General features: G+C 46.7%; 1 protein-coding gene across 1 annotated transcript in view; it reads left to right on the top strand.

Moving 5' to 3' along the window:
- The window catches only part of LOC119953293 (dynein heavy chain 9, axonemal-like), a 686444-nt gene that overhangs the window by 138284 nt on the left and 520381 nt on the right, over positions 1-27779 (top strand). Inside the window, exon 19 of the mRNA XM_038777408.1 lies at positions 11491-11657. Within this exon, the coding sequence (XP_038633336.1) occupies positions 11491-11657 (167 nt within the window). The remainder of the gene's footprint in view (positions 1-11490; positions 11658-27779) is intronic.

Genomic DNA, 27779 nt, shown 5'->3' with positions numbered 1-27779 from the left:
TCTACTTGTGCATTTAAACGTGATGCAAAACGATCAACATCTGGGACAGCATGGTAGCATTGTGGATAGCACAATCACTTAACAGCTCCAGGGTCCCAGGTTCGATTCCGGCCTGGGTCACTGTCTGTGCGGAGTCTGCACATCCTCCCCGTGTGTGCGTGCGTGTGTGCGTGGGTTTCCTCCGGGTGTTCCGGTTTCCTCCCACAGTCCAAAGATGTGCAGGTTAGGTGGATTGGCCATTATAAATTGCCCTTAGTGTCCAAAATTGCCCTTAGTGTTGGGTGGGGTTACTGGGTTATGGGGATAGGGTGGAGGTGTTAACCTTGGGTAGGGTGCTCTTTCCAGGAGCCGGTGCAGACTCGATGGGCCGAATGGCCTCCTTCTGCACTGTAAATTCTATGATCTATGGTGTCCAAGACAAGTTACACAGCTGTGGGAAAACATTCCCATCTGGCTTCCATTTAAGCTGATCATTGGATTTCCTTGATTTATCATCAGGGCGTCGATTAAGACACCAGGCAAATGTTTTGCAGTGACTGAAATGTCACCATTTCTGGAAACTTTTGGCAGGTTCCTGACATGTCTGTGATTTTGTTCCTCTCATTGGTTGTATCCTCCATGCAGTTGTGCCTAATTGCATAGCAATATATATGTGACCGTTATGTGCACAGAAAGCTTGTAAGGCAAATAATTCAATTCTAAGTAATTAATTTCATTGCTTTCTGCTGGTGCTGTCTCTTCAACATCCCGTTTTCTTCCAGTGTGTTTGTGTGTGGTGCCATTGGATGCACCCCACTCTAATCCTGAGGCATCGCTTGTGATGTCCTCCTGTCAAAGTTATTGGGCCAGATTCTCCGACCCCCCCCCCCCCCCCCCCCCCCCCCCCCCCCCCCCCCCCCGCCGGTCCGAGTCGTGAATCCCGCCCCCGCCGGCTGCCGAATTCTCCAGCGCCGCGGTTTTGGCGGAGGGCGGGAATTGCACCATGCCAGTCAGTGGCCGCTGACAGCGCCCCCCCGGCGCTGTCCGCCCTCCTCCCCAGGAATAGATCTGGCTGGTCTGAAACCCCGAAGACCGCCACTATCGGGCATAGCTCACCCTCACCCCCACCACTTTGGACATAGCCTCGAAGAAGTCTGTCCAGTACTCCACAAGCGATGGGCCGAGTGGCCACCCGTTTTCGGCGAGTTCTGCCGGCGTAAATCACAACAGGTCCTTACCGGCGGGACCTGGCTCCATGGGCGGCCTGCAGAGTCCTCGGGGAGGCGCGGGGGGATCTGGCCCGGGGGGGGGGGGGGGGGGGGGGGTGCCCCCATGGTGGCCTGGCCCGTGATCTGGGCCCACTGATCTGTCGGTAGGCCAGTGCCGTGGGGGCACTCTTTCCTTCCGGCCCGCCCCATCGGTTTGCAGAGAATCCCGCTCATTAACTGTAGTTGACACATTGTCAACACACCAAATGAGCTCATCCAGAGCTCTCGGAGACCGAATCATGGGCGGGATTCTCCGTGAACCGGCGGGGCAGGCCACTCCAGCGCCAAGGAGTGGTGTGAACCACTCCGGCATTCGGGGCAGGCTGGCGCCGCAGTGTTTGGCTCCATGCCAGCCGGCACGGAAGAACTTTAAAAAAAAATGTTTTTTATTGAGTTTTCATATTTTATATACAACATATTTCAAATTATTAGAGAAGAAAAAAAACACACGCTAAAATTAACATGTACATTTACAGGTAAGCATCTTCATAATAACAATTGTGGCCGCCCCCTTTAGCCGGCATACATATTTTACATTCCCAATATGGCCGTGGCACATGTTTATAGGCATTTATTTATAGTTTGGTTTTGGGCCTTAGCTTGCCATCAAACCCCCATAATGAACCCCCCCCCCCGGCTACCTTCCCCCGATTCCCGTCCATTTTCCCCTGATTCTTGGCCACCCGACTATTCTTCCTCTTGTTCGTTGGCCACAAACAGGTCCCGGAACAATTGCATGAATGGCTCCCACGTTCTGTGGAAGCCGTCGTCTGACCCTCTGATGGCGAATTTGATTTTCTCCATTTGGAGAGATTCCGAGAGGTCGGACAGCCAGTCTGCAGCTCTGGGCGGTGCTGCTGACCGCCAGCCAAACAGGATTCTACGGCGGGCGATCAGGGAGGCAAAGGCAAGGGCGTCCGCCCTCCTCCCCAGGAATAGATCTGGCTGGTCTGAAACCCCGAAGACCGCCACTATCGGGCATAGCTCACCCTCACCCCCACCACTTTGGACATGGCCTCGAAGAAGTCTGTCCAGTACTCCACAAGTCTGGGGCAAGACCAGAACACGTGGGCATGGTTGGCCGGGCCTCTTTGGCACCGTTCACATCTGTCCTCCACCTCCGGGAAGAACCTGCTCATACGGTTTCTTGTTAAGTGGGCTCTATGTACCACTTTTAGTTGCGTCAGGCCGAGCCTTGCGCACGTGGAGGTGGAGTTGACCCTATGCAGTGCTTCGCTCCAGAGTCCCCACCCTATCTCCATCCCCAGGTCGTCCTCCCATTTCATTCTTGTTGCATCCAGTACGGTGTCGTCCCTTTCTACCAGTCGGTCATACATGTCGCTACAGTTCCCTTTCTCTAGGATACTTGCGTCCAGTAGGTCTTCCAGTAGTGTCTGTCGTGGCGGTTGTGGGTACGTCCTTGTCTCCTTTCGTAGGAAGTTTTTGAGCTGCAGGTACCGTAGCTCGTTCCCCCCAACTAGTCGAAATTTCTCTGTCAGTTCGTCCAGTGTTGCGATCCTGTCGTCCGTGTATAGGTCCCTGACTGTCAGTGTCCCCCCGTCCTGCCTCCACCTTTTGAAGGTGGCGTCAGTCAGTTTGGTGTGAACCTATGGTTGTTGCAGATGGGAGCCTTGTCCGACATTTTGTACAGGCCAAATTGCTGCCGCAGTTGGTTCCAGGATTGGAGGGTGGCTGTCACCACTGGGCTGCTGGAGTGTTTTTTGGGTGGGGATGGGAGTGCTGCCGTGGCGAGGGCCCGGAGGGAGGTGCCCATGCAGGAGGCCTCCTCCGCACGCACCCACTCAGCTTCTGGCTCCTGGATCCATCCCCTTACTCGCTCGGCTGTTGCCGCCCAGTGGTAGAATTGTAGATTCGGGAGGGCTAGCCCCCCCCTGGATTTTGTTTTTTGTAGGACCTTCTTTGGGATCCTAGCATTTTTACCCCCCCATAGGCACGGAAGAACTTGGCGCCAAGCCAACTGGCGCCGAAGGGCCTCCGCTGACCGGCGCAAGTTGGCGCATACGCGGAGGTTGACAGTGGGCTGCGCGGAGGGAAAGAGTGCCCTCACAGCACAGGCCCACCTGCGGATCGGTGGGCCCCGATCACGGGCCAGGCCACCGTGGGGGCACCCCCCTGGGCCAGATCCCTCCACGTCACCCCCCGAGGACTCTGCAGGCCGTCCGTGGAGCCAGGTCCCGCCGGATTCACGCCACCCCCTAGCGATTCTCCGACCTGGCGGGTGGATGGAGAATCCCGCCCCATGTTTCTGTCAAAACGTTCTTTGTTTTCTTTCCAGCGGCAAATAATCCCACCTTACCTGCACATCTCTGGACACTAAAGGGTAATTTTATCATGGCCAATCCACACAACTTGCACATCCTTAGACTGGGAGGAAACCGGAGCATCCGGAGGAAACCCACGTAGACATGGTGAGAAGCTGCAAACTCCACACAGTCACCCAAGGCTAATGGAGATAATAAATTAATCTTTATTAGTGTCACAAGTAGGCTTACATTAACACTGCAATGAAGTTACTGTGAAAATCCCCTAGTCGTTACACTCCGACGCCTGTTCGGGTACACTGAGGGAGAATTCAGAATGTCCAATTCACCTAACAAGCATATCTTTCGGGACTTGTGGGAGGATACCGGAGCACCCGGAGGAAACCCACGCATACACAGGGAGAACGTGCAGACTCTGCACAGACAGTGGCCCAAGCTGGGAATCTAACTTGGATCCCTGGCGTTGTGAAGCAACAGTGCTAACCGCTGTGCTACATAATCTCTGAACAGTCACCATGTTGTCTTTACATTTGTTTTGCACAGACGTATGTATCTTGAGTTAAGATCAGGCTTTATTAGGTCTTTCCTGAGCTGATTCAGCTCAAAGCTGACATTGGCTAGCAGAGCAAGAGCATATATTTGGGTTTCAGTTGGTGTACCATTATTTGAAGATTTCAAGAAAGCTGTGTTGCCTCTCCACAAGCAGCCTTTGGAACCTCTCAAGTTTCATCCTGAACTGTGGACCGAGTGATTTATGTTTTCCACAAATCAAGGGTTTCACTTTTGACAGAATCATCTGCCGTTACCTGGTTTGAGGTACTTCCAGTGTGTTTCTGACATGTACTTCTGCTCAAGGGGACTCGTTAGGAGAAAATCTACACTCCCCACATGCTCATCACTCCTCAGAGGGGGACGCATAGATTGACACCATCCAGGACAAAGCAGCCCTCATCCACAAACATTCAAACCCTCCACCACCGACGAACATTGGCAGCCATGTCTACCATCTACAAAATGCAATTCAGTAACTAACTAAGGTTCCTTAGACAGCACCTTCCAATCCCAAGACCACTACCATCTAGAAGGACAAGAACAGCAGATACCTGGGAACCCCATCTCCTGGAGGTCCCCCTCCAAGTCACTCACCACCCTGACTTGGAAATATATCGCCGTTCCTTCACTGTCGCTGGGGCAACATCCTGGAACTTCCTCCCTAACAGCACAGTGGGTGTATGTACATGTCAAGGACTGCAGCGGTTCAATAAGGCAAATCGCCATCACCTTCTGAAGGGCAACTAGCGATGCCCACATCCCATAAATGAATAAAAACCATCTGTGTGCAAAACCAATGGATTATTTTCCATGCTGACTTGGTTTCCAATGGATGGTCTATCTTTGACCAGCGAAATACAAGATTCCTGCCTGGTACTATCAGGCAGTTTATCAGAATCTAGATCTGGAACTATTGCTCTTGTGACTGCTCCACTTACAAAAACACAAGAATTGGGAGGAGTATGCTATTCGCTCCCTCAAGCCTGCTCCGCTATCCGATAAGATCATGGCCGGTCTGTCTGTAGCCTCAAAGCCACTCTCTCATCCGCCCCCTGGACTCCCTTGTTCATCAAAAACCTATGTAATTGCACCTTGATTCATTGACCCAGCCTCCACTGCTCTCTGATGAAGAGAATACCACAAACTTATGACGCTCTGAAAGAAGAAATTGTACCTCAACTTAGCCTTATAGGGAAACTTCACATTTTAAAACAAGTGTCCCCAAGTTCTAGAGACCCCCACAGAGAAACGTCCGCTCAACATCCACCCCGTCAATTCCCCTCAGAATCTGAGTTGTTTCAACAAGATCACCTTCTCTTGAGTTGTAGAAGACATCACTCGAACCTTCGGGCTCTGCTATTTTTGTTTCTGTTATTATCTTTCTTCGAAAAGCAAATCTCGCCAGACTTTGCAAGAAAAAGCAGCATCTTCCTTCAATATTTTGTAAATCTCGCACGGGCTCGTGCTTAGCCTGATGGGGCTTTGCAGCGATGGCAGATGGACTGTCTGCATGTGTATGAACGGGAGCTCATGTTAGTTTGAATATCACTGCAAAGGGCAGCACGGTGGCGCAGTGGGTTAGCCCTGCTGCCTCACGACGCCGAGGTCCCAGGTTCAATCCCGGCTCTGGGTCACTGTCTGTGTGGAGTTTGCACATTCTCTCCGTGTTTGCATGGGTTTCGCCCCCACAACCCAAAGATGTGCCGGCTAGGTGGATTGGCCATGCTAAATTGCCCCTTAATTGGAAAAAATGAATTGGGTACTCTAAATTTACTTTTAAAAAGAAAAAAAAAAGAATATCACTGCAAAATGAAATTTAAAAATTACGAACCCAATCTGCTCGTTGGATCAGATGTCAAAGGAAGTAACACTACAATCTCCATGCTGAGGAAGAAATCATAAAACGGGAGTAAGATCTCACAAGTTGCAATCTTGAGGTTTCGGAATGACGAAGATGGCAGACTCCCTGCCAGGGCTTAATTGCTCCAGATCAATCTACTTTGAAGCTTACTATTGAACATCATAGTTTACATTACATGCCACTGAAAAGCTTTTGATGGTTGCAAGAATGCAGAGATATTAAAAGCCAGAAGAAATTAATGAATGAGAATTTGTTCAATCTTCTGGATGGATTTCACATGGAGAGTCATGAATGATCCCACTTCTCCTAAGTTCTGGGCTGATTAATTACACTTGAAAAAATGTACATCATTGCAGGATGCAGTGCAGTTCCTTCACTAGTTCATGAGGAAGAATGGAATGGTTTGTGGAATGTTAAATGGGAACATGATCACAAACACAACAATCTTCTCAAAGGCAGAGCTTGATTTTCACTCATCGAGGGACAGCACGGTGGCACAGTGGTTAGCACTGCTGCTTCACAGCGCCAGGGGCCCGGGTTCAGTTCAAACCTTTGGTGACTGTGGTGTTTAAACGATCTCTTCATGTCTGCATGGGTTTCCTCTGGGTGCTCCACTTCCGTTCCACAATCCAAAGATGTGCCGGTTTGGTGGATTGACCATGATCAATGCACAAGGTTATGGGGATTAGGCGGGTAAGTGGGCCTAGGTAGAGTGCTCTTTTGGGGGGTTGGTGCAGACTCGATGGGCTGAATGGCCTCCTGCACTGTAGGGATTCAGTGGATCAGACAGAGGTGGCTTTATTGACTTGAGCACATCCACAAGATGGAAGATTGTTGCATACCCAAGGACTTTCTATCTGATGAGATAAGAGAACCAGGCAATCAATAGGATGCTCAAAGTTCAGATTCACGGTGGTTGACAAGAAGGCCCTAAACATTGATTATTGCACCTGACAGGGAAAATGGTGACAGTTGCTTTATGCTGCATGGATCACCATGCTGATCAGTGGTTACAGCCACTTGACAACAGATGCCAATGCTAAGAACAACTGCCCACAATGATTCTTGGTAGCTTCATGTGTGGCATCTCCGGCAGAAACTGCCTCAGGAGGATTGGCCCCTTCAACAGTCAAGAAAAGGGGCGCCAAATGAAGGCACCCTATCTGAAATTGATTTTTTGCTTTGAAAGACAAAATCGGAAGAGGTAACTTGACCAAATGATACTGCCCCACCATTGTCATTAGTTATGATATTTTTAATCCCAAGTTCCTCCTTCTTCTCCACATTCCTTAATACTATTCTTGCGCAGGTACGTTCATCTCAAAAGCACCTTATTTAATGTTGCATCAATGGCCTTCTAAGAAAGTGTGTTCACCAATTTCACAACTCTGTGTGTGGCCCACTCTTCAGTTTGAAGCAATGACGTTTCTATTATTTTATCCCCTTTCCTTGCCAGTCTTAAGCATTCTTAATCAGCTCTCAAGTTACCTTGTTGTCACGTGAGACTGCATTACTAAATTTCTGCATGGAAGTCACCGATTTAGAAAAAGAAGCAGTTCTTTTAGTCATGTGTGAAACAAGATGCGTTCTTGTGAACAGTGGCAGCAGCACCTCAGGAGGAATTTTTAGCTTCTCAAGGAAACTAAGTAAAATTGCTCAGTGTTATTTACAACATCCCATTGGAACAGAACTTTCATCTGACACCGAAAAATGGTTCAATGCAAACTGGCAACACCTAGAATGACAGAGAGGGATGAAGAATATGCTTTAAATGAATCGCTATTCTGATTAATGTGTTGACATTTTATAAAGCTGTTCAGTTATCAGTTGAGGAATATGCAGATCTCTCACTAACAAGACAGCAATTAAGGATGCGGAAAGGCCACTTGATTCCTCAGGCTTATCCCTCAAGCATTTAATCATTCTAAACTCCGCAAGATCCCACCATCTAGGCCTGGATTTTGTAGTCAATCTCCAGTGGATCTTTGAGGAAAATTAGCTCTGATTTCTCTGTTATTTAATTGTAACGAATCACTTTTTCTCTTTGCAACATTTCTGTTCCTCTTTGAGTTTTCTTCAACTTCCTGGCAGAAGGAGTTGAAATTATTTTTCCTGCTACATCAACGATCATGTTATACATGATACAGTCACTATTCTGAGATTAAAGAAATAACTTGCATTTATACCTTTCATAATCCCAATACGTCCAAAGCACTTAGAATTCCTACCAAGAATTCCTAGAGTGCAGAAGGAGGCCATTCGGCCCATCATGATTGCACTGACTGTCATAATATACACCAGTGTATCATGGTGCAGACACACACTGATGGACACACACAGGGACCAATCAACATGTACAAACACCGCAGCCAATGACCAGTTAGAATACACACACTATAAAGGCAGAGGGCACCACGATACCCGTTCATTTTTGGTGCTGCCTCTGAGTGTAACAAGAACTCATCCAGCCCAGCACAGACTCACACCACATGCTGAGAGAATCAACTGGTTCAGACAAGGTTTAGGTCTAAGTTAACATCAATTAGACCCACAGTCATCGTGTGTTAGTTAGTTAGAAGTTAGTTAATAAAATTGAGTTGAACTTCATCAGTGTTGGAAGTGTCTGTTCATCTCTCAGGTCTACCCTAGCCAACACTTCACTGACCCTCTGAAAGAGCACCCTACCCCGGCCCACTCCCGCCCCATCCTTGAAACACCACCCAACCAACCAACACATCTTTGTGACATAAGGGACAATTTAGCTTGGCTAATCCATACTTAACCTGCACATCTTTAGACTGTGAGAGGAAACCGGAGCACCTGGAGGAAACTGATGCAGACACGGGGAGAAAGACCAAACTCCACACGGTCACCCGAGGCTGGAATTGAACATGGGTCCCTGGCCATGTGAGGCAGCAGTTCTAACCACTGTGCCACCATGTCATTTCGCAGCCAAATATGTTCTTGAACTATACTCAGTGTTGGAATTTATTATTAGTCAGGTTGGTTGAGGAATAAATGTTGGTCAGAACACCATGAGGACTCACAACTGGGGCGCGATTCTCCGACCCCCACGCCACGTGGCAGAATTGCAGGAGTGCCGGGCGACTCCCGCCACACCGCCCTGGCACCCGCACGCGATTCTCCCATCCCCCCAAAACGGCGTGCCAAGTTTTACGACAGGCCGCTCGGAGAATCACCGCTCGCCGTTTCTAACGGTCGAGCGGCGATTCTCCTGGGCCGAGCGGCCTGCCCAATCCGACCGGTTCACGCCGCGCCAACCACACCTGGCCTCTACCGGCGTGAACAGCGCGCGAACACCGCGTGTGCGGCCTGTGGGGGGGGGGGGGGGGGGGGGTCGAGGGAGGATCGAGCACCAGGAGGGTGCTTAGTGGAAGTCTGGCCCATGATCGGTGCCCACCGATCGGCGGGCCGCCGTCTCTAAAAGACGCACTCTTTTTCCTCTGCCGCCCCCCCAAGATCACTCCAACATGTCTTGCGGGGAGGATGGCAACCGCGCATACGTGGGTTGGTGCCGGCCAACCTGCGCATGCGCGGGTGACGTCATTTAAGCGCAGCCGGCCGCGTCATTTACGCGACGCCGCTTTGATGTGGCGCCAAGACCCGGCACGCGAAATTAACGCGGCGCCGCTCCTAGCCCCCTGCAGGTGGGAGAATAGGGGGCGAGGAGCGGCCTCTGACGCCGGAGTGAAACACTCCGGTTTTCACTCCGGCATCAGCGCTTTGTCTCTCGTTGGGAGAATTTCGCCCCTGATCTTTGAATACCACCATGGAAACTTATACACTGACCTGGCAGAGCAGTCAGGACCCTGGTTTAATGGCACGTAGAAAAGAAAGCGACCAGGATTTTAACATGAGTGCAGAGGCAGTGGTTTTGCAATCTGGCCGTGCCGGCCTCCATGCTGGTTTGCTGCCACAATCACGGCCCTGAGCCATTTTCAATGAGGGTGGCTCAGGTTCTGATTGGCGGGCAGTCAATTGAGGTTAATTTGTGTAATTTACAGGGCCTACAAAGGCCTATTCCCTTGCCAACTGAGTTTTGCATTTGACAAGGCGGATCGTCAGCCTGGAACAAGTCCAGGCCAACTTGGTGGGATTGTGATGAATAACACACTGAACTCAAAATCAGATGAAGTAAAAGCTTTTATTAGAACCAAACCCATCGCCCAAATGCAGAAACCGGTGTGCATCTATAGCTGCGCACTTAGACAGCTACGCCACCAGTTCTGGATGGCAAAATAGTACAATGAAACCTGTATCTTGTAATTATCATTCCGAATCCCTAATACTCATTGGGATAGAAATGTAACAAATAGAATTATGAATAAGACTTAAATAGTTAAACTTATTTGTCAGGAACAGTCTGATTATTCAACAGTAATCAGGGTTTTTAATTACTGTTTAAACAGTAATTTGTTGTTTACAAATCCAGTTACACCTCATTTAACAACTGTACCTTTTTGGTCCAATGTTTTTTTATAAAAGGGAACATTTTCATCAATTTAGTTATTTCTACATGATTGTGGTTTGAAAGAAAGACTTGCATTTGTATAGTGCCTTTCAAGGCCAGAGGGGCATCTCAAAGTGCTTTACAGCCAATTAAGTGGTACAGTGACAAGTCATGAGACGAGTCGTCGTGAGGTCAAAGATAATGCTCTGGAGGCAGCGGTTCAAGTCCCACCACAGCAGCTGGTGGAATTTAAGATTGAATAATTAATAAATCTGGACTATAAATATTTGCTGTTAATATGCAACTGGTTCACTAATACCCTTGAGGGTAGGAAATGCACCATTAGTACCTGGTCTGGCCTCTATGTGACTCCAGACCCACAGCTGCACTCTGAAATGGCCCAACATGCCACTACATTGGAAGGCAGTTATGGATAGACAGCAGCTTCTGTGGTGGGATTTTAACGCATGTCCCACCCGAGCATGGCATTATGGTAGGTCTCTGGATTACTAGCCCAGTGATATTACCACTACTCCACCATCTCCCAGGTCATCAGCTGTAAAGCACTTTCAGATGCCCAGTGGTCATAAAAGGTCCGATATAAAGGCAATTGAGGACGGGCATCAAGTGCTGCCCTTGGCGGTGATGTCCTCATCCTATGAAAGAATAATGATAGTGTTATAACGTAGGAGACATGGTAATCAATTTGCGCACAGCAGGCTCCCACAAACAGCAATGTGATAATGGCCAAATGATCTGTTTAGTTTGGGGAGACTTTAAGAGCATTGCCCATGGCAAAGTATAGAATCACTGACAGCATCTTCTTCATTCCTGCATTTAAGTGAAGTGTGCGTACTGCTAGATCTGCTGCCCATTGCAGAAGGGAGAAGATGTTGGCAGCTTCATTGTTATATCAGGCCAATGTGTTCAACTCTTTTGTGTGCGTCTTGAAGATGAGGATTTGGCATCAAATGCATCTAGTTTTGGTTCTGGAGCTAGGAGTGGAAAGTGTTGCAGCTGCTAGATTGCTCAGTGCTGTCTGCATTAACTTATACATTCTGCTGCGTGTGTGTGCAGGAACTGCCAGAGAAGTGGAATAACATTAAGAAGCTCGCCATAACGACAAAGCAGCATGTGGCTCCCCTACAGGCCAATGAAGTGGCAATCCTACGCAAGAAATGTGCAAGTTTTGATGTGGAGCAACACAAATTCCGAGAGCAGTTTCGCAAAGAAGCACCATTCAGGTAAAGGGGCCACCGCTGATAATGAGGCAGGAGGTGCTGAGCTGAAATGGGCTTCCAGCCAGGTAGAACTCTGTTCTCATTGCTCAGCTCCTGCTTGACTGGAACATTCGTCACCCTGCTTTTACGGGAGAGCTCTGTGCGAGCCTGGTTAATGTGTGCAGAGAGCCATATTATTAGAAATTTAAGGAAGCTTGCGCTGCTCTGGACATTACAGTTAAGGGATGTTGGATTTGCAAAATTCCCAGAGCACCCAAAATAAACAGATTTGACTCCACATTACAATTACCATGAACTTGAAAAAGCGCGAGATTGTCTCCTCCAAGGGACTTCACTTCACTTCACTAAGTAGACAGATTAGACACCGAATGTACAGTGCCAACACATTATCAATGTTAAACTGAAATTGTTTCACACTGATGCTGATCCGGCAGCACTAATGTATCTCAAACTAACCTAATACACCTTATAAGTAGCTGCTTTTAAGAAAAGACAGAAAGTGTTTGATCAGAATCAACATGGTTCACTTGAACATCTGTAAATTCCAATGCCTTCTAGAAAATCCCAACCGTGCATTCCATACAAATTAATTCAGTGATGCTTGTTTCCCTTAATGGATCAGTTAGATCAGTATGCGGAACATGATGTCTATTGCGGCCTCATGAAGAGGAAACTAGCCTTAATTTCATGCCTGGCAAAAGCACTGATAATTCATAGAAGTAACAACATTTCTTCACCAGTGTCTCTGTGTGCTTTTTATGCAGAAGGTTTATATGAATGGATTTCATATTGCTAAGATTATGGATATACTGGAAGTAATAGTAACTTTGACAATATCAGATCAGCCATCTGTTATATATCTGTCATGATTACCTTTTCCATCAAATTCAACCGTATTGAGCTTGGTAACAGATGTCTGATCTGATATTGTCAGGTTTACACGATCGCTCAAAACCAAAATTACCCCCATTATCCCTTTGAGAGTTGGTACTTTATAAATATTTGCTGCAGATTTCACCAGTGGTCGAATGCTCTATGTTCGAGTGACAGTTACAATTTGGATCAATCAAGATGCTTTTAAGGTTCTTTGCTTTCCTCCAAGAATTTTATAGATATTTTTTGAGTAAAACATGAAGCAAATCTCTGAGAAACTGACTGAGTGGGAGGGTTGGCTGAGATACCGAAATGGAAAGTGAATTTAATTTGCTGAAGTAAAGTCAGATCAGCCAACTGTCCTCAAGGCTTTTTTTTTCTTTATTCTTCCATGGGATGTGGGCGTCGCTGGCAAGGGCAAAATTTGTTTCCCATTCCTAATTGCCCCTGAGCCCAGTGGCTTGCCATTTCAGAGGGCGTTATTATTTTTCCAGTCCAAAGTGTGACACCAGTTTAAACTTCAACGGTTTAAGACAATGCTTGTTCTGTGAATAGTGCAAAGTGCGGCTGATAGTTATTATGACTTGTGACTCTGCTTATTCAGTGTTTACATTTCTTTTTGATTCTGATTCAAGCCTGTCATCCATTCTTACAAATTATAGAGTGAGGGTGTCAAAATGTTAGGTTGGTGATGCATGTCTGCCCACTGGCATTCAGTGTTAAAACTGGAGTTTTAGCATTGTTCTTCCTTCCTCCTTTCAAAATGCTCTCTGTAGTCCTGAAGTTAAATGTCAGGATTTGCCCCTATTTCACAGGTGCATTTATCGTTTACTGGTCTATTTTTTTAACAGAGGCTTTAATACTTGGGGTAATGTCTCTGCTGAAAAAAAGAATTTGCGCAAGGACTTATTAATAATTTGTATTAAAAGTAGAAAATATTCCCCCCAAAGCCTGTCCAGCATCCACAAGGCACAAATCAGGAGTGTAATGGAATATTCTCCACTTGCCGAGATGAGTGCAGTTCCAACAACACTCCAGGAGCTCGACATCATCCAGGACATAGCAGCCCATTTGATTGCTCCCACTTCCACAAACATTCAATCCTTCCACCACCGATGAACAGTGGCAGCCATGTGGACCATCTATAAGATGCACTGCAGTAACTCATATCCTGAGACTGCACCTTCCAAACCCACGACCACTACCATCTAGAAGGACAGATACCTGGTGTAGTTATTTCTGTATATCAATGTACGTGATCAATATATGTAATCCTAGTACAGGCAATTGAACACTAGATGTCTCACTATCAGGACCTATATCAATAGTTTCCCACTCTTTCTGAAGGAGTGTGTATCAGGAGTGCATTGAGAACAGACATAGGGGGCGGGAGGGGGTCAGAGAATCACCCGGGGCTGGCATCAATCCCGCCCCCGCCATGTCCCGAATTCTCCGCCCCCTGAGATTCGGTAGGGGCGGGAATTACACCGCCCCCCCGCGGCGATTCTCCGGCCCGCGATGGGCCGAAGTCCCACCGCTGACAGGCCTCTTCCGCTGGCGTGGATTAAACCACCAACCTGAACGGCGGGATTGGCGGTGCAGGCGGGCTCCGGGGTCCTGGGGAGCATGCGGGGCGATCTGACCCCGGGAGGTGCCCCTACAGTGGCCTAGCCCGCAATCGGGGCCCACCGATCGGCGGGCGGGCCTGTGCCATGGGGGCACTCTTTTTCTTCCGCCTTCACCATGGTGAAGACCATTGTGAAGGCGGAAGACACCCCCTCCCCTGCGCATGCGCCGGTATGACGTCAGCAGCCACTGACGCTCTGGCGCATGCGCAGACTTACGCCGGCCGGCGAAGTCCTTTTGGCCCCAGCTGGCGTGGTGCCAAAAGCCGTTCACGCCAGCCAGCGGAGTGGGAACCACTCCGGCGCGGGCCTAGCCCCTCAATGTGAGGGCTTGGCTCCTTCTCTTCCTTCTCTGCACCTTTGGGCATGGCCCGACCCCCCCCCCCCCCCCCCCCCCCCCCCCCCCACCGGCCGGGTAGGGGAGAATCCCGGCCAGGAAAGCTAGAGAGAGAAGTTACCAGTTATCAAAGCATTGTATTGTACAATTTAATTAGTTATCTCTACAAATGTTTCTTTGTTTTACTAGTTGAGCATTAAGTAAAAAGAACTCACAATATTTATTTATATTACTCAATAAATTAGTTTATCTTTACAAGAAGACTGCTGCTAATTTCATTAACTCAGCTGGTTCAAAAAATTTTATATTACACAAAGTAATATAACATGGTACCAGAATGCATTAAGCTTTTAAGAAAGAGTAGTAAAGAAAATTTAAACAAAAAAGAAGAAACATCGGAATCAACTATTCGACTGGTGAAGTCATCGCAACTTCGGAATCCTCAACAAAAACAGAGTAGCGATGTACCAAGTGCAAGCTCTCAGACATCTGAAGAGCACTGGTAATCTTAATTTAAATTGGAGGTTGTTTAAACAACAATTCCAGCTCTATCTGGAAGCTAGTGATTTAAACGCTGCATCTGATGCAAGACAAATCACTTTGATTCTGTCATGAGCAGGACAGCAAGCAATTGAAATCTATAATTTGTTTAAATTTGCTACTAGTGAAGATAAGTCGAAGTTTGAACACATTATCACGAAATTCAATGACCATTTCAGAATGCAAGCTAATGAAATTTTAGAAAGATTCAGGTTTCATTAAGCGAGTTCAAAAATTTGGTGAACCGGTGAATAACGTCATTACAGATCTCCAACTCTTAGCTCAAACCTGTAACTATGTGGATCTTCATGATTCTCTTGTAAGAGATCAAATTGTCCATAGAATAGCTGATGATATTGTATGAGAAGCATTAATTTGGCAAAATAATTTAACGTTGAAAATCACGATAGAGAAATGCATCTCCAGTAAACGGACCAAAAGTCAGTATTTAGAATTTTATCCCAAGAAAAAAGGCGGAAAAGTATTCCATGTGGCAGAAAAAATAAAAATAGTGTCGCAGACAGCACAGAAGACTGTTCGGAACAACAGCTACCCAGCACACGCAATTTCCAGTTCGGGACATGCGCACTTCGCACAGAATTGCGAGACACTGCAAAAGAGGTCTGCACATGCGTGATTGTCACAAATACGTCACAGCGACAACGTGATGACGTGTCACAGGTGTGGCAATGCCCACTTAAAGGGAAGCTACCCGGCTTTTGGAAAACGCTGTCTGAGATGTTCCAAAATGAATCATTGAGCTTCTCAGTGTCAATTATCCGCAAGTTATCCTCCTCATGCACGTAAAAAGAACTACAATGTGAGAGCTGTTGACAAAGATGAACAAATAAACACTCAACAAGATTTCGCACAAGATGATGACAGTTTTTCATTAGAAAATCCTTTCTTTGTTGGTGTGGTTGATGCATCCACGAAGACTAGTCTGTAAGCAAGTAAGAATGATCTTCAAGAAACAAAAAAAGCTCTTCACGAAAATAAAAAAGATCTTCAAGCAACAAAAGATCAAAAAGTCAGCAACGCATGGATGACTACTGTCCGTATTAATAATGTTCCAATCTCATGCAAATTAGACACGGTTGCTTCAGCAAATCTTCTCAATTCCAAAGATTTGTCTAAGATTAAAAGTCACTATGACATAATTCCTCCAGAGTGTTCTTTAAAAGATTATAATAGCAATACTATTTTCTCACATGGCTCGTGTTATTTGAGTGCCACCAATGGAGACATTCACAAACAAATCAGATTTGAGATAGTGGATGACAATTGATCTTCACTATTGGGTGCTCAAGCTTGCAAAGATTTGCAGCTCATTCCAGGAATTTTCCTCAATACTTGTGAATCAGCAACAATTAAAGAAGACATCCAGCAATGTTTACATGAATGCCCTGATGTATTTCATGGCATGGGAACACTGCCATATCAGTACAAGATACTTTTGAGAAAAGGTGCCAGGCCTGTGATACATCCACCAAGACGTGTACCAGCTCCTCTCAGAGAAAGATTGACAGCTGAACTAACAAAATTGCAATCGCAAGGAATCATATCAAAGGTAACACAACCGACTGACTGACTGGGGTAGCTCCCTAGTCTGTGTAAAAAAAACAACAGGTGACATTAGAATCTGTATGGATCCTAAAGATCCCAATCGTAATATTAGAAGAGAGCACTATCCAATACCAAAGAGAGAGGAAATCACATCAAAAATGGCCAATGCCAGAATTTTTACTAAACCCGATGCCTCACAAGGTTTCTGGCAGATGCAGCTTGATGACTCCAGAAAGCTCCTCTGTACCTTCAACACACATTTCGGGCAGTATTGTTTCAACAGAATTCCCTTCGGAATTATTTCTGCATCAGAAATATTTCATCGTACAATGGAACAAATGACAGAGAACATTGAAGGTGTTTGTGTTTATGTCGAAGACATAATCATCTGGTCTACAACACCAGAAGAACACATGAGTCGTCTCTGAGAAGTGTTCAAGAGAACACACAACCATGGTTTAAAGCTGAATGTATGTTTCCCGCCTCTTCTTTGAAATTCTTAGGTGACAACATTACAGCCAATGATATCAAGCCGGATGAAGACAAAGTACAAGCCATCAAGTCAATGCAAATACCGCAAGCCAAGAAAGCAGTCTTATGCTTTCTAGGATTTGTCAACCTTCTAGGGAAGGTCATCACTTTCCAGTAGAACAACTGCATTACCTCAGCTGATCAGAAAGGATACTGATTTCAACTGGACTCAGAGTCATACTAAAGAATGGACAAATCTGAAACAACAGTTGATGCAAGCTCCCAGCTTGTCCTTCTTTGACCCGACCAGGCCCACCAAAATTTCAACTGATGCTAGTTAGAATGGCATCGGTGCAGTTCTACTTCAACAAGACCATTTCAATAATTGGGTTCCCATCGCCTGCGAATACAGATCCTTGACTGCGACTGACAGAAGGTACGCCTAGATTGAAAAAGAGTGTCTTGGACTTGTGACTGGAACTTCCAAGTTCCGCGAGTATGTTTATGGCTTACCCAGGTTTACTGTAGACTCAGACCATCATCCACTTGACCACATCATTGAAAAGAATTTAAACGAGATGACACCAAGACTACAATGACTTATAATGAAATTGCGCGGATATGATTTTAATCTTATATATACTCCAGGTAAAGATTTAGTCACAGCTGACACTCTGTCCAGATCCATCAACACTTATATTCTTCGAGAGGAATCAATCAATGACATTGATTCTCACCTGCAATTTTTAAGACAGTTACTTCCAGCCTCTGATTCAAAGCTTCAACAAATTTGTTCAGAAACACAGAAAGATGCTGCTTTGACCAAAGTTATATATCATTTACAAAATGGATGGGCGAAAGGTCATTGTCCACAATACTAGAGCATACAGTCTGAACTGACTATCTTGGATGGTACTTTGCTGAGACAGGATCGAATCATCATTCCAGACAACATGAAGTCAGAAATGCTTCCTAGACTTCATGAAGGTCATCTAGGCATAGAGAAATGTAAACGCCGAGCTAGACAATCAATACATTGGCCAGGTATAAACAAAGATATCTCAGGCATGATATCATCATGTTCAACATGTCAAACACATCAGAGGCAACAATGTAAGGAACCATTGCAACAGCATGACATTGCGACGTCACCGTGGGTGAAAGTAGGTATCGATCTCTTTCATTCATGAAATGAAATGAAAAAATGAAATGAAAATTGCTTATTGTTACAAGTAGGCTTCAAATGAAGTTACTGTGAAAAGACCCTAGTTGCCATATTCTGGTGCATGTTCGGGGAGGCTGGTACGGGAATTGAACCCGCGCTGCTGGCCTTGGTCTGCTTTACAAGTCAGCTATTTAGCCCACTGTGCTAAACCAGCCCCTGGCTATTTAGCCCACTGTGCTAAACCAGCCCCTGGGTTTTTCTTTTAGGCAAGGATTATATTTTAGTCATTGAATATTATTCACATTTTCCAGAAGTCATGAAGTTGAATGATCTGACATCCAATACTATAGTCAAAGCACGCAGAGAAATATTTGCCAGGCATGGTATTGCTCATACCGTCATGTCTGACAATGGCCTATGTTTTCCAAGTTATGAGTGGAAAGAATTTTCAACAATTGACAACTTTAAACACATCACCTCAAGTCCTCATTTCCCACAGTCTACTGGGAAGGTTGAGAAAGGAACTCCACCACCCGGAGGTTCCTCTCCAAGCCACTCATCGCCCTGACTTGGAAATATATTGCTGTTCCTTCATTGTTGCTGGGTCAAACTCCTGGAACTCCCTCCCTAATAGCACTGTGTGTACCTATACCTCAGGGACAGCAGTGGCTCAAGAAGGCAACTAACCACCACATTATGAAGGGCAACTAGGGATGGGCAATAAATGCTGGCCTAACCAGTGACGCTCACATCCTGTAAATGAATTTTTAAAAACCTTGGGGATGTTACGTATTTTAAGTGTTGGAGCTATGCAGTGATGATGCACATAGATCTATATTAGTAACATGAATTAATTTACAGGATTTTTAAAAAATGTCTGCAGCATACTTACATCTTTTTGCATCCAGGAATGTGCACAGCTTATCCACTGTTTGTTGAATCCACAGCCAGACTTAACTAATAAAGCACAGTGAGCATCAATAGTAAACAGAGTCATATAATCAAACATCCAACCATTGAACAGAATGGGAGGAAACAAACACAGATTGGCTGACTCCTTCTAAGAGTACCTCTATTGGGTCTACAAGTGTGGCCCTGCGCTTCCAGTTTCCTGCAATTTTAAGGCTACACCCCACACCACTCTCACTTCCCTATCCCTTGCCTTGTAAACTTACCAATTAAACAAAATATGAGGCTAAGGAACAGAGCACTTTATTCCCTTCCAGACACAACATTTAGTTCAACTCACTATCAGAATCATAATTCCCATTTTGCCTGACAGCAGCTGTTGGTGATAATTCTGCTACTTCCATTTGCACCTCCTCTGCAATATTTATTTATTTGTCCCACGAACCACCTCGTTTTGCCTTGCACCATCATGGTTTTTGTTATTTAATGCAATGTCTTGCCTGACCTTTCACTCTATCCCGACCTTTCTTTTTATTCATTCCTCCTCTCTCACTTTCCCTGTCTTTCTGTTCGTTTAAAACGTGTTCCAACTCTAAATTTTCAAGTTCTTTGGTGACATTTCCTCAAGCTGAAAAGTTGGGCTGGACTTTCATAGCGGTTGCAATTGGGAGCCAGCAAATTTCCCAGATTGGCATGCTCACCTTCGGAGAAAGTGCCAGCAAAGATGGGATTTTCAGTCTGGGTGGGTGGATGGACGATTACTGGAATTGGACCGCTGCTCCCAGCAACAGTGGGTTGCTGGGTGCCCACGTGGGCTGTATAAAATGTCCGTCTTGGTGTTCTGGGACTTCATTCTGGTTACACTGCTAACAATAAAATAGAAAACTCTCCTCTCATCTCTCATCCCTCAAACCATTGCGCCTCCCCCCACCAACACACACACACGTGCTCTTTCCAAGCCACCTCATGACCCTTCACCAATCCGCAATGACCCTTCACCAATCCCCAATGGCCCTTCACCAATTCTCATGCTCTCCATTCCAACCTATGCCCCTCTATCCACCCATCATGGCCTTTTATACATTTAAAAACAATCTATATCAATGAGTTGGATGAAGGAGTAGAAAGAGTGGTCACTAAGTTTTCTGATGACACAAAGATAAGAAGGAACGTACGTGGTCAAGAGAACAAAAAGGGCCAGGATTTCTAAGGAATAGTAATCACCATTAGATTACCACTCTGCTTCTTTTCACTTTCCCAGATCTGGAGCTGCGCACTTCCCGCTTGGTCTCCTGTCCCCAGCTTGGTGGGAAATGTAGAACATAGCAGCTTCGGATCCTCCCAGTGCAGGGTAGTGGCATCGGGGGAAGTGAAGACATGCTCGCTTTTTAAAGCACTAGCTGCCATAAAGTTTAAAGGCCCAGTAGCATTGAGAAGCCAGGGAGAACGCAAGGTTAGTGGGTGACGGGTTAAGGTGGTCAGTGGAGGGCAGCACGGTGACCTAGTGGTTAGCACAACCGCCTCACGGCGCTGAGGTCCCAGGTTCGATCCCGGCTCTGGGTCACTGTCCGTGTGGAGTTTGCACATTCTCCCCGTGTCTGCGTGGGTTTCGCCCCCACAACCCAAAAATGTGCAGAGTAGGTGGATTGGCCACGCTAAATTGTCCCTTAATAGAAAAAATAATTGGGTAATCTAAAATTTTAAAAAAAAGAAAAAAAAAGGTGGTCAGTGGGGGAGGGGATGGTGGAATTAGATAGTAGTCAGAGTGGTGGAGAGTGTGGGGAAATGGGGGTGATAGTTGGAGGGTGGAAGGATAGTAGGGGGGTTGGGAAGTTGGTCGGAGGGGCTTAGTTGAGCGCGTTAAAGGCTCAGTCAACAATTTGAGGGGGTGTGATTGGGGGTTATGAGGATATTCGAGAGTTGGGGGGTGCCAGGGAGGGTCATGGGGGGGGTGCCAGGGAGGGTCATGGGGGGGGTGCCAGGGAGGGTCATGGGGGGGGGGGGGGTTGTGGGTGGGGGCAGGTTCAGGGGGGTTGGGGGGGTGTAGTTAAAGAAAAACAGTTTTGGAGGTGGGGGGCGTCGGAAGGGTAGTCAGGGTGGGGGAATGGGGATGGTACTTGGAGGTGGGAGGGCAGTTGGGGGCTAGGAAGATAGTCGGCGGGGTAAGGGCTTAGTTGGGAGTTGCAGGCTTCCTTGACAAGTTGCGGGGTGATTGAGGGTTGGAAGGGTATTTGGATGTCAGGGGGTTCGTCAAGGTGCTCATGCATGCTCATTAAAATGTTAGCTGGCTGGAATTAAGTTCATATTCCAAATTATGTTCCCTGCTAGCTCAAAATTTGAACACTCATTTTTCTGACTGCACCCAAATGGCATGCATCTCGTGAGATAGACTTCTTCCTTGATTAACGGTCAGCTGCCACTGCATTTCCCTCTTGGGGCAGCAGTTATGAATGCCAGCAGAAGCTCGAGACCGGGTAGCAGCAGCCCAAGTTGTGTGGAAGGGTAGAGTGGTGGTTGGGCAGAGGCGGAAGGGATGGTCCAGGCTGTCTGGGGGCTCTTCAATGATGTCACCTGGACCTTGGGCCCCATGAGCTAACGGCGAGGATAGCAACTTCCTGCCGGTCCCCACTGCGAGGATCATGGAGCGCCTCGTGGATACATACTTAATTAGCTGCACAGTGCAAGATCACATGTGGTCAGCTGTCCCACCAAACCACCTCGCCCACCCACAGTGCAAGTCACTCCCAGCTCTGCACCCATCACTGAACATAGGTTTGGGAATAGAAGATTCTGGCTATCCTCTGTGCACTGATGCTGTCAGACCTGCGGAGCATTTTCAGTTTTTATTTCCAATTTCCAGCACCTACAATATTTTGCTTTTATTAAGCAGTTGTATTTTGATCACACAGAATAATTGCAAGGTCGATGTGTACAGTTCCACTTGACCTCTCTTTTACTTTCTGTATCTTTGTTGTTCATGCTTGCTGGTAGCAACAGATAATAAATGTACCAATGAGAAGAATTTCCCAGGATTCCGGCAACACTGGCATTTCCCACTGTGACTGGGAAGGTTTCCGCAGTCCTTGGTTCTTTATTATTCTGCCTTTGTTTCTGAACAGGTTGATATTTTTAATAGGCCTAAATGTCCTGTGGTGTAGTCTTCAGGTGAAGCAAAATTAGACCGCAGGATATAATTGGAATAGTTTGTTCGGAAATAACATGGTCTTCATTTAAAAGGCACTTTGTTCCTTCTTATTTTTACACAATGCTTTATTTTGCATTGTTTTTTATCATTCAGTCGCAAAACTTACTTCAACTTGGGAGGGCGGCAAATATAGTCGGAGTGTAAGGGTTCGGGCTGAAGTAAAACCTGAATGGCTAGGAGACGCGAAAAAGAAAGACCATTATATTATTCCTGGCGGATGGGTGTATTAACGCGTATCAAGTTTATGTTTGCGGTCTCCATATTAAGTGTGGGCTTGGGAATTCATGATGAGAAATTGATCCGCGATGCATGCAGACCTTGAAGATTTCTAATGTATAGGTGGTGTCGCAATTTTCAATTTTGGCTGATGAATTGCACTTATCAAAATATTGTGCTGAAGCAGACTGAGTAGATTATTTTCTCTCTGTGTCGTTACAGCTCTCTTTTCAGCACAGTTTATCAAACGAAATGAGACACAAATCCCAGATCAACTTTAATTTGATAAAACTGAGCCAAGGCTGCAAAAGCATTAAAAAATCAAAGTACAGAAAAAGCCGTACAGTCCACTGGATCTGCTGAATGTTACTGGGGAAATCAAACTTCACTGCATTGCTCCCCCTACCCCACCCATAACCCTGTACCTTCCACTGTTTCGGAAGTGAGCCACTTTTCCCTTAAAGATTGCAATTGCCTCCCGTTCAGCTATTCCCTGTGGTTAAGCAGTCTGTGTTTCAGTGGTTTCCTGCTTTTTAAAATGTTTTTTTATTCTCCTCCTTTTTCACATTTTCTCCCAAATTTACACCCACCAACAATAAACAATAATCAGTTACAAATATGTCAATCCCCATATCAATAACAACAATCACATCCTCCCACCAAACCCCAAACATTCGCCCGCATGTTCACACAAACAAGTGCCAAAAAGGAATTAGGGATCACCCATAGTCACCATTAACACACACAGCCCTCCTCCCCCCAACCCTCCCACCCACATGCCCCAACTAATGTTCGATGTTATCCAGTTCTTGAAAGTGCATAATGAATAATGCCCATGAATTGTCGAACCCTTCCGTCCTTCCCCTCAGTTCAAACTTAACCTTCTCAAGAGTCAAGAATTCCAACAGGTCCCCCCCCCCCACCACGCCAGGGCACAGGGTGGAGAGATTGCTCTCCAACCTATCAAGATCCGCCTTCGGAGGCGAAGGCTACAACATCTGCCTCCACACCCGTTTCCAACCCTGGCTGGTCCAACACCCCGAATATGGCCTCCCGGGGGCCCGGGTCCAGTTTCACGCGCACCACTTTAGAAATTACCCTAAAAGCCTCCTTCCAGTTATCCTCTAGCTTTGGACAGGACCAAAGCATATGAACGCGATTATCCCCCCCCCCCCCCCCCCCCCTCCCTCCGGTAACATTCACTCACATCTTCTATTCCTTCAAAGAATCGGCTTATCCTCGCTCTCGTGAGGTGTGCTCTGTATACCACCTTCAGCTGTATCAGCCCAGTGGATTCCTGCTTTAGGGCATATTCTGTAAGCTCGCCCCTCACACTAGAGTGAACTTTGCAAAAGGGCAGCACGGTGGCACAGTGTTCAGCACTGTTGCCTCATAACTCCGGGAATGTGGGTTCAGTTTCTGTTTGCACATTCACCCTGTGTTTGTGGGGTTTCCTCACAGAGTGGACTGGCCATGCTAAAATTTCCCCTTAGGGCCAAAAGATGTGCAGGTTAGGTGGCGTCATGGAGGGGAGTGAGGGGGAGTGGGCCTGGGCAGGATGCTCTTTCAGGGGGTTGGTGCAGACTTGATGGGTTGAATGGTCTCCTTCTGCACTGTAGAAATTCTATGGTTCTCCTGTTCATGCCATTTCTAAACTGTTGATCTCCCCTCGTAGAACGTCCAATTAAAGGAAAGATTTGTTCTGTGAAAACGCTTCCTGATTTCTAAACAATATTTTTTCATGATTTGGACTCGGAATCGGAAGTAAATTTCTAATGGATACCAAACTGGGAAATGTAGTTTAATTGAGTGGTGTAGCTGAAGTAAAGGAAGAAAGCAACTTAAATATTGAAAGGCATAATAAACTTGCAGAATGGGATGTTTAACTAGGGCCAGACTAGGGCTGGTTTAGCACAGGGCTAAAGAGCTGGCTGTTAAAGCAGACTAAGGCAGGCCAGAAGCACGGTTCAATTCCCATACCAGCCTCCCCGAACAGGCGCCGGAATGTGGCGACTAGGGGCTTTTCACAGTAACTTCATTTGAAGCCTACTTGTGACAATAAGCGATTTTCATTTCATGATCTAATTGAATGGCGGAGCCGGCTGGAGTGGCCGAGTGGTCTCCTCTTGCTCCCAATTCGAATGTTCCTATGTTCTGTTAGTGATAGCACTATAGTGCCTCAGTTTTGCACCTTGGTAAACACATTTCAATCTCGGTTAAGTGTGAGGCGATGCATTTCGGCAGGAAGAGTAAGGAGGTACGTCCTTGTTTGCATAATAAGAATCTAACTGCGATAAAGGATGAAAGGAATTAAGAGCTGCAGATACACAAATTACTATTGATAGTGTCATGTGAGAGTACCTTTAAGAAATAAGTGTTTATAAATGGGTGTGTATATAAATATCTGTAGTGAGAGTACCTTTAAGAAATGGGTGTTTATTACTGCAGTGATGTGTCAGAGAGTGGGTGGAGCTTCTGTCAGCTTTTTACTTTTGCTTTAGGCTTTTTGCTGCAGGGTGGGTTTGGTTTCATTTTAGTTTTGGAGAAGCTGCAATCACAGCAGGATGTGTGTGAATCTCTGCAAGCTTATGAGTGTCCATTTGCTCATTTCAACGTGGTAACTGTTCTCATTAGTGAAGTTAAGCCTGATGTCTTTCTGTAAAAAGGTGTTTTTAAGTCTTATGGATGTTAAAAGGAAAGCTTAAAGGATTACTTAGTGTTGTAGTCTTTGGGGATTGTATTTGAATTAATGGTTGCTAAGATGTTCACTGTATGTTTTAAAAAGATTAACTTGAGTTCAAAGAATAAACATTGTTTTGCTTTAAAAAATACTTTTCCATTTCTGCTGGACCACACCTGTAGAGTGGGCCGTGTGCTCCCCATACCACAATCTATTAAAAGTTGTGGGTCAGGTGAACTCCATGATACACTTTGGAGTTCTCTAAATAGTGACCCATAACAATAGCAATGCAGATTAACAAGGGCAGATGAGAAACAAACCATGTTCTGAGGTTGTTTCGTAGAGAGATACTGAAAAGCAGTAAAGACATCTGAATTAGACTACATTAGGAATATTGTGAAAAGCTCTGGCCTCCATAATATAGAAAGGATACAAAGGCATTGAAAAAAGTGTGCATAATTTTCACACAGCTGATATCAGAATTGAGAGTATCAGCAAAGTTTGAAAAGTTTAGAGCTCTAAAAGGTTGATAAGTGGCCACAGAGAGATTTCTAAGATAATAAAGGGGTGTGAGAGGGCAAGTATTGAAACAAAATGCTTTTACTTCAGGGGGAGATCAGAACCAGAGGCCAAAATATAAGATAGCCAGGAAGAAATCTCAAGAAGGAATCCGGAGAGGCTCTTCATCCAAAATATACTGAAATATACTAATCTATTACTAGATGGCACACTAGAGGAAGGATGTGAACACATTGGAGAGAGTGGAGACATGGTTCACAAGAACGATTCCAGGGATGAGAAATTTCAGTTATGAGGATGGATCAGAAAGGTTGGGACTGTTGTCCTTAGAGAGCAGAGACTCAGCAGAGATTTCATGGAGATGGTCAAAATAAAATGGGGCTACACAGAGTAGATACGGAGAGTTTCCAATCGTAAAAGGGTGAAGAATGAGAGGGCACAGATTTAAAATGATTTACAAAAGCAGCAAACGTGATGTGAAAGAAAACTTTCACAAAACGAGTGGTTGGGGTCTGGAATGCACTGCCTGATGTGGTGGAGGCAGGTTCAATCGAGGCATTCAAGATGGCATTACTTGTATAGAGACAATGGGCGGGATTCTCTCAGTCTGGGGCCGGGCCGGAGAATCTCCGCGACTGGCGTAAATCGTGCCATGATGCCGGGATGCGATTCTCCGCAGTGGAGAATCGGCATAATTTGCATCGCCGCAGTCGGTGCCGCTCGATGGGGGCCTCCCCCGGCGATTCTCGGCCCGGAATGGGCTGAACAACGTGTCAACAAACCTGACTCCCGCCAGCACCATTCACACCTGTTCTCAGCCGGCGGGAACTCGGCGTGGAAGAGTCGGGGGGCGGCCTATGGTGGGGAGGGGAGTGTCCGACCCCGGGGGGCCTCCGATGTGGCCTTGCTCGCGATCGGGGCCTACCGATCGGCGGGCTGGCCTCTCTGTCTGGGGGCCTCCTTTCTTCCGCACCGGCCCCTGTAGCCCTGCACCATGTTGCGTTGGGGCCGGCACGGAGAAGGGAGACACCACGCATGCACGCGTTGGTGCCGGTGCCATTGCGCATGCGCGAGTTGGCGCCAGCTCCACTGCGCATGTGCAGACCCTGCGGCACCCAGTTCACGCCAGGATCAACGGCGTGTGCCGCTCCAGTGCCGTGCTGGCCCCCTGTAGGATCAGAGAATCCCGCCCAATGTGTTGGAAGAAGACAGGAGAATGGTGCCAAGTCATAGTGTTCGTCTGGAGAGCCGGTGCAGACATAATGGGCCACATGGCCTCCTCCTGCGTAACAATTCTGTGCATACAGTGCAGAAGGAGGCCATTTGGCCCATCGAGTCTGCACCGACTCACTTAAGCCCTCACTTCCACCCTATCCCCGTAACCCAATAACCCCTCCTAACCATTTTGTGACACTAAGGGCAATTTATCATGGCCAATCCACCTAACCTGTACATCATTGGACTGTGGGAGGAAACCCACACAGACATGGGGAGAACGTGCAGACTCCGCACAGACAGTGTCCCAGCGGGGAATCGCACCTGGGACCCTGGCACTGTGAAGCCACAGTGTTATCCATTTGTGCTACCGTGCTGCCCCCATTAAAGTTAACGCAAATCGTATGGATGCATTTGAGGCAAAGTTAGATGAGCCCAACCCCCACCACCCCCCTCCCCCCCCCCTCCCCCACCCCCCCCCCCCTCTCTCTCTCTCTCTCTCTCTCCCCCCCCCCCCCCCCCCCCCCCCCCCCCCCGCCCCCAGCTCCCAATTAGCTCATAAACATTTTCAGTTGCTGCTTCTGGCATTTGGGCACTTTGTTTTTTTGTTTGGTGGGCTTTTCAAAATCGGAGCAACAAATTGCCGAAGGTCAGACGAGGCAGTTCAGTAGCTCACTGGAAATAAATTGAAAAACAAAAGGCTTCTGTAAAATTGGAACTCTCAGGCTGACATTCTGTTTTCAGAAAAAACAGTTTGGCTCCTCACACTTGACAGCATTACAATACCGGGCCCATGCCCTCCAC

Source organism: Scyliorhinus canicula, chromosome 18 (assembly GCF_902713615.1).
Source record: "Scyliorhinus canicula chromosome 18, sScyCan1.1, whole genome shotgun sequence".
NCBI classification, from domain to species: Eukaryota; Metazoa; Chordata; class Chondrichthyes; order Carcharhiniformes; family Scyliorhinidae; genus Scyliorhinus; species Scyliorhinus canicula.
The sequence above is the reverse complement of the archived record's forward strand: the minus strand, read 5'-3'. Positions and strand labels throughout refer to the sequence as shown.